Genomic DNA, 6,064 nt, shown 5'->3' on the forward strand with positions numbered 1-6,064 from the left:
AAAATCTTGATCAAAGATTACTCCTTCATTTTTAACCAAATCAAGTCTTTTAAGTCTAAGAAACCTGCCTAAAAAAGCAGTCAGACCACATTCTTGATTTGTTCTTCATCAAATGAGCCCCTCGTGGCTTATTTATTTACATATTTGACGAAGTAAAAATCGTTTTGCTTTTCTCACATTTTCAAATAAAATATAGCAGTTTTTTTTAACAGACTGTCTGATAGGTACCTGACAGAATAGAATAGAATCCACCAGCACAAATAAAACCACCATGGCATATGTCGATAGCCCCTCCCCATTTCTTCTTCCAGACCTCTGGGCTGATGACAGACACATCCACCACTCTCGGCCGCTTAACCACTGGACTATCCGTTCTAGTCCAACCCAGCCACATGGCACTCGCCATTTTGCTTTATTTCCATTTCAAGAGTGGGAAGTTGTAAATTGTATGCGTTTGTTTGGCTTTACTGGTCTTGACAGCTGAAGATGGAATAAGAGAGTAAAAGAACCAAAAAAACCTTCAGTAGCTCAGTAGATTTCTGAAGTTGAATCAAAGACATATGAGAGAAAATGATGATACGTGTCTTTTTAAGCTTGCAAAATGTTTTATACAATTAAACGTATCAAAAATATTCTAAAGGAGCTGTTCTGACTGGGATTACAGGTGTGACAACTGTTGCATATTAATGGAACATTTTTACATTTCTTATCTCAAATTGCCTTGGAGAAGGATTGATTACTTACCCATCATCACAGTGTGCAGCAGTAACTACAAAGTCCTTCCTAACAGTAATCCTCCACAATCATGACTGTAGTTGCTCTGCACCAAGGTCATATACAGTAGGGAATTCTTTGGGGGCTTTCCCCCCATTTATAACTTCACTTCCAAGAACTAAGGGCACTGGGAGAAAATTAATATAAGTTAAAGGATCAATATTCAGTTTTTAGTTTGCAGAAACGTATTAATATGTTGAAGTCGATCCTTTTATGTGGTTTGTACTTACGGACTTATATCAATTTTATCACAGCTTAGTCCCAGCTGTGTTTCCCTCCTGTTTCCCATTCCCTCGTTACTGCCTTGTGTATTTAAACCCTGTCTTTGTTGCATTGTACCACCTCCACCCCTTGTGTGTTTCCTCCGTGCTCCCTGTAGTTCCTATTCCTCTGTTCCCAGTTTAGTTCCCTAGTATCTTAGCTTTTTGGTTTGAGCTTCAAATTTGTTTTTTTGCTTTTATTTTCTGTATTAATGTAAGAGTATTCCCAGCAGTAAAGCTGCAGTTTTGACTTTATTCCCTCTTCGTGTTTGAGTCCTGCTTTTGGGTCCTGCATCCTGCCTGCCACAGCACCAAAATCAATTCACTGAAAACATACTACAGTTTCTATTTATTTATTTATTTATTAAAGCAATGAAAAAAAAACAACATGTTCTCACTTGTGGTGGTTGATGGTAATCCCACTCCTGAATCTTTATCCACTCAATGAGTGAGATTCAGTTAGCCACCCTATTCATTTATGTCCTGTTTAATGGATGTTTGTTTTGGGGCTATATCTTTTTTTACTTATTTGTGCTACCCCAATAAGTCCTATTGTGCTCAAGAGGACATCCTGGCCTTTCCAATGATATCTTATGTGTTTGGGTTGCCTCTTTTACCTCCAAACACATAAGATATCACAAAATATCCATGGCCAGAGGGGCCAGAGGGGCCGATGGCGCGATATGGCAGCCTCGCTTCTGTCAGTCTGCCCCAGGGCAGCTGTGGCTACAACCGTAGCTTGCCTCCACCAGTGTGTGAATCCGAGAGTGAATGAATAGTGGCATTGTAAAGCGCTTTGGGTGCCTTGAAAAGCGCTATGTAAATCCAATCCATTATTATTATTATTATTAAAAAAAGTTAAACTGATAGATACATGTTTACTCGGTAATTAGGAGGGTATTAAAAGCCCTATTTTGTAGAAGCTGTATGACGATTTCTAACAGGCTGAAGAACAGCACACTGCATGAGTAAAGATCATTCAGAAGAGCAGCACAGTTAGCAAACCTTCACAGAGGTATTACAGCTGCTGAAGTTACATCATATTCTCATCAAATTCATAACAGTACTTTTCCTGTTTGCATGTACATTTTTAAATACTGCAGAGGCTATCACTGCGCCACGAAAAGTCCTCAGTAAAATCCTGCACACCCCAAAAGGTCTCAGGCTCAGCCATCCAAAGTCTCCAACACTTTGCGCTTTATTTGGTGATATTACACATGTATATGTATGTTCTGAGAGCATCTCTGGAGATAAGAGATAAGAGATAAGTGTAAACAATGAAAAAATATAGCAGCACAACATTTAGCAGGCTTTAATGTAACCCAGGTTGCAAATGCAACCATAATAAAATAGCAACCACAACCATGAATGGCAAGAAATACAAATATGTAGTAGAGACAGTTCATACTAAAACATTTTTTTAAATCCTTTTGTCTGACTAAAAGTTCTAAGTAAAGAAGAAAGATATTTTGTAGCAATCTTAACATCTTTAGCATGCCCTTTCCCTCTGAGTTTACAAAGTGGTTAGAGATGAACACTAAAAGGACTAACAGCCCAAATAACAGGATGTAACAGCGTTTTTGAGCTGTAATGATGCACCGCCTGCTGGAACTCTTTTAGCAGACACAGTGGAAAAATATCGGAAAACTGGGAAGTGTAGAAACTAAAGATATGTAATCAAAAATATCTGTGGCTCTCTCATAAAAAAATGGAATTTATTACCATGTACTCCACAACGTTAGTTGGCCTTGTAGCAGTGAAGTGCTATAACTTGAATGCTGACGCAGTGCTGATGTTTGAGTAATATCTGTGCAGCTACACTGACTCATTTAGTGACAGCAGATTACAGTTTGTCTGCATCAGTTTTTCCTTTACAGGCACAGCTGCTGCTCATTGAGGAGACACGCCCAGTTAGTTTTAGGTTTGTGTCTTATCACTTTGTGTTTACACACCTCTCTGCATTTAATCAGTACTTAGTATTGATCTCGCTCTCTTCTTCAGCGTGTCTCTGTCCTGTCTTCCTCCCTTCACCCCCAACCAGGCAGCCTCCCTCCTCTCTGAGCCTGGTTCTGTTGGAGGTTTCTTCCTGTTAAAAGGGAGTTTTCCTTCTCACTGTCACTAAGTGCTTGCCCATCGAGGGTCATCTGATTGCTTTTCTGCCACTAGAAGGCGCCATTTCAACATTTCATGCTACTGAAGCTAAAATACTGTCTTTGAGACCCATCTGATAGCAGACAGTTCCAGTGCCGGGTGCTCGGCTCATGATGAGGTGATTTCTTCTGTCCCAGGTTCTGTCTGTTTTTGTGTTTTTTCTTACAGGTGCAGATCCTTTGCACTTTTCTATCTGTGCGCTATCCCTTTATTATGTTTTCTCTTTTTTTCTTCCCATTTCTTTTTTTTGTGTCCCGTTTGGATCTTTAGCCATCAGAATTGTTGTCTTAAAGCCAAGAAAGATGCCAAGTTGATTTATTTTACCTTGCCATATTGGTCCATTTGATTGACCTTTATTATAATTATGTATTTATTTTACAAATGGGACAGACATGACTGGGGGATAGGACAGGGAGAAAGAATGAAAGAAAGAGAGGGAGCGAAAGAAAACCAGAGGGGAGAAGAGACAGTGAGAAGGGGGGGAAGAAAGAAAGAAAAACAAACAAAACACCTGGATCACCTGTATGGAGAAAAAAAAACAGAAGAGAAAGCAAACAAAAAAAGAGCAACATAATAAATACAGCACCATCACAATAAACTAGCTAGCAGTAGATAACAGTAGATACTAAATATTAAACGATATTGTGCAGCACGCAAGATAGACAGCGCACAATGTGCTTTGAGGCAGCAGCCAAGAAAGGTGTAGTCCGTGTCTGTGAACACCCGTGTGCACACCTGTGTGGATCAGCATGCTTGTATTCCAAAGGTTTCTCCATGTAACGATCTGCTAGGGAGTGTGGGGAGCCACAGCCCCATCCCCCAGGGCATGAAGCAGGTATGGAGGAAATCCAGGCCCCAGATATCCAGAGGCCCCAGAGTACGAGGACCTGAGGAGGACCACCGAAAGAGGGGGAACCGTGCCACCCTGGGTGGCATGGTTCCTTCCCATTTCTTTTTCTTTCTTTTTCCTCCTGCCTGTCAGCTTATACACATCACACAGACTGCAATAAAGGAAATAACACTAATGAAATGAGTAAATAAACAGACAAAGAGACAAAAGATAAAGTTTCCTTTATTGTCGCTATACTTAAATTTTGCCTGTCAGCTACTATGTTGTACTGTTGATATTGGTCACATGGGGAGGGAGACACCTTTGATACTTTATTTAGACCCACTGCGGTCACTCCCACTCTCACCGACTCACACCGATTGTGTTACTTTAGTCATGTGGGAACAGCAAACTGTAGCAGTGATCATATGACAGAATTATTCTCTTTAGAATTTTAGTCGCTATTGTTTTTACCTTCTCACGGCAATATTACAGATGAAATTTGGACTGCGAGATATTTTTATTTCTGTTTTTGGTTCCTCCAATGAAGCGATTGCCAGCACCGTGTTTACATTTTAATAATACAAAACCAAAACTTTATGGGTTTTGTTTATCACTATTTGGGTTTTTTAGAATTGAGTTGATCCACAGGCGGTATTTTGAGATGTCTGTAAAAACGTTGGGTACATCAGAATAGTCACAGTTTCTTTTTTTGTTGAAGGAAACGACACCAACAGCAATTCCTTTGCATATCAGCGGGCCGCCTGAATCACCCTGTGAGGAGGAGGAAGACTTTTGAGTTGTCTTTTTAAGTTTCAGTTTTCGATAACAGGCCAAATTACAATGTCAGTGATTGGACGGGAAACATACCTGACAGAACCCTTTGTCTGTGCCATAACCACCTGCGCAGATTACATTAGCAGGAAGACCAGGCCACAGTTCCTTACACACCTTTTTGTTGATGACAGGCACATCCACCACTCTCAGCTCATTAACAGTTTCACCAGCAGTTATAGTTTTTCCCCATCCAGACACCTGACACACTTCATTTTTTCTCAGTTGTACTTTAGCAGATGGCAGTGGAATTATTTTTACTCTCTTGTTTAGTTGAACTTTCCTGGAAAGCTGGAGACAGTTAGCATTAGAAATGCTCGCACTGTTATGCAGTGTAAATAATTAGATCACAAAATGATATCACCTTAAACCTTTAATGTTTCAGTATTAGTTTAGTTCATACTTACTTTAAGGAGCATGATGTCATCACCGTGCCAAGCCGTTTGATAAAAGTTGGGCTTGAATTTCTTTTTAATTGTTATTTTTTCTTGATGGGACTTCTCGAGATTGTGAGTGGCGAGAACAACGTGCGTGGGATTTCTGGAACAGTAATCGTTGTAATCAATACACTTTCTAAATCAGTTTTAAATGCTGTCAGTCACATTCTGCCACTGAAAAAGAATAATGACTTACTCTTTGGCACAGTGTGCAGCAGTGAGCACAAAGTCTGCAGTGATGAGAAATCCTCCACATACATGACCGGTGCTGCTCTGCACTGAGGCCATGTACAGCAATGAGTTCTCTGGAGCCTTTTTACCCTTTATGATGTCACTTCCATGTCCTCCAAAGAGGAAAATAAAACAAGTTGATGCTCCCGTCAGATAGTCACAGAATGATAATCGATGATTAATTCTTACCAGCTTGTGTGAGACATGTGAAGACATGGAAGAACAGAAGTTTCTGCAGAGCGTGCATGATGCCATCAAAACACCACATGTGTCATGTTGACCCTTTTTATGCTGCAGCTTGCTTCAATGACTAACCACATCCTGTAAGGTAAGCTACACATACATAGATAATCTTTCATTATCAATATGAAACACATTTATAATTTTGCGTGTGTGTGTATATATTTATTTTAGTGTCCAAAACATATATTCACATTATTTTTCTTTCGTTATCACCATTTGAGGCTCAATTTCAGATCAACTTTTGTGATTTAAGACTTTTCAGCTTCCTGATTCGGTTCATTGGGCACCTTTTTGGGCCTTCTTTT

The 6,064-nt window shown here is 39.8% G+C and overlaps 1 protein-coding gene across 2 annotated transcripts; it reads right to left on the minus strand.

Moving 5' to 3' along the window:
- Positions 1–4,611: 4,611 nt before the first annotated feature.
- On the minus strand, positions 4,612–5,763 carry LOC146607596 (mast cell protease 4-like). 2 transcript variants are annotated; one of them, XM_085347402.1, is made up of 5 exons: positions 5,706–5,763; positions 5,482–5,629; positions 5,256–5,388; positions 4,885–5,139; positions 4,612–4,788 (listed from the first exon to the last, which is right to left on the minus strand). In XM_085347402.1, exons 1-5 carry the CDS (start codon positions 5,761–5,763, stop codon positions 4,612–4,614), a joined length of 771 nt encoding a protein of 256 aa, XP_085203528.1. The 2 variants fall into 2 exon arrangements, with proteins under 2 accessions (XP_085203528.1, XP_085203527.1); XM_085347401.1 differs by having other exon boundaries at positions 5,482–5,763.
- Positions 5,764–6,064: the final 301 nt, after the last annotated feature.

The sequence above is a fragment of the Diplotaxodon limnothrissa genome, linkage group LG23 (genome assembly GCF_057381915.1).
Source record: "Diplotaxodon limnothrissa isolate DT_005_m linkage group LG23, D_limnothrissa_male_GT1.1, whole genome shotgun sequence".
Lineage (NCBI taxonomy): Eukaryota > Metazoa > Chordata > Actinopteri > Cichliformes > Cichlidae > Diplotaxodon > Diplotaxodon limnothrissa.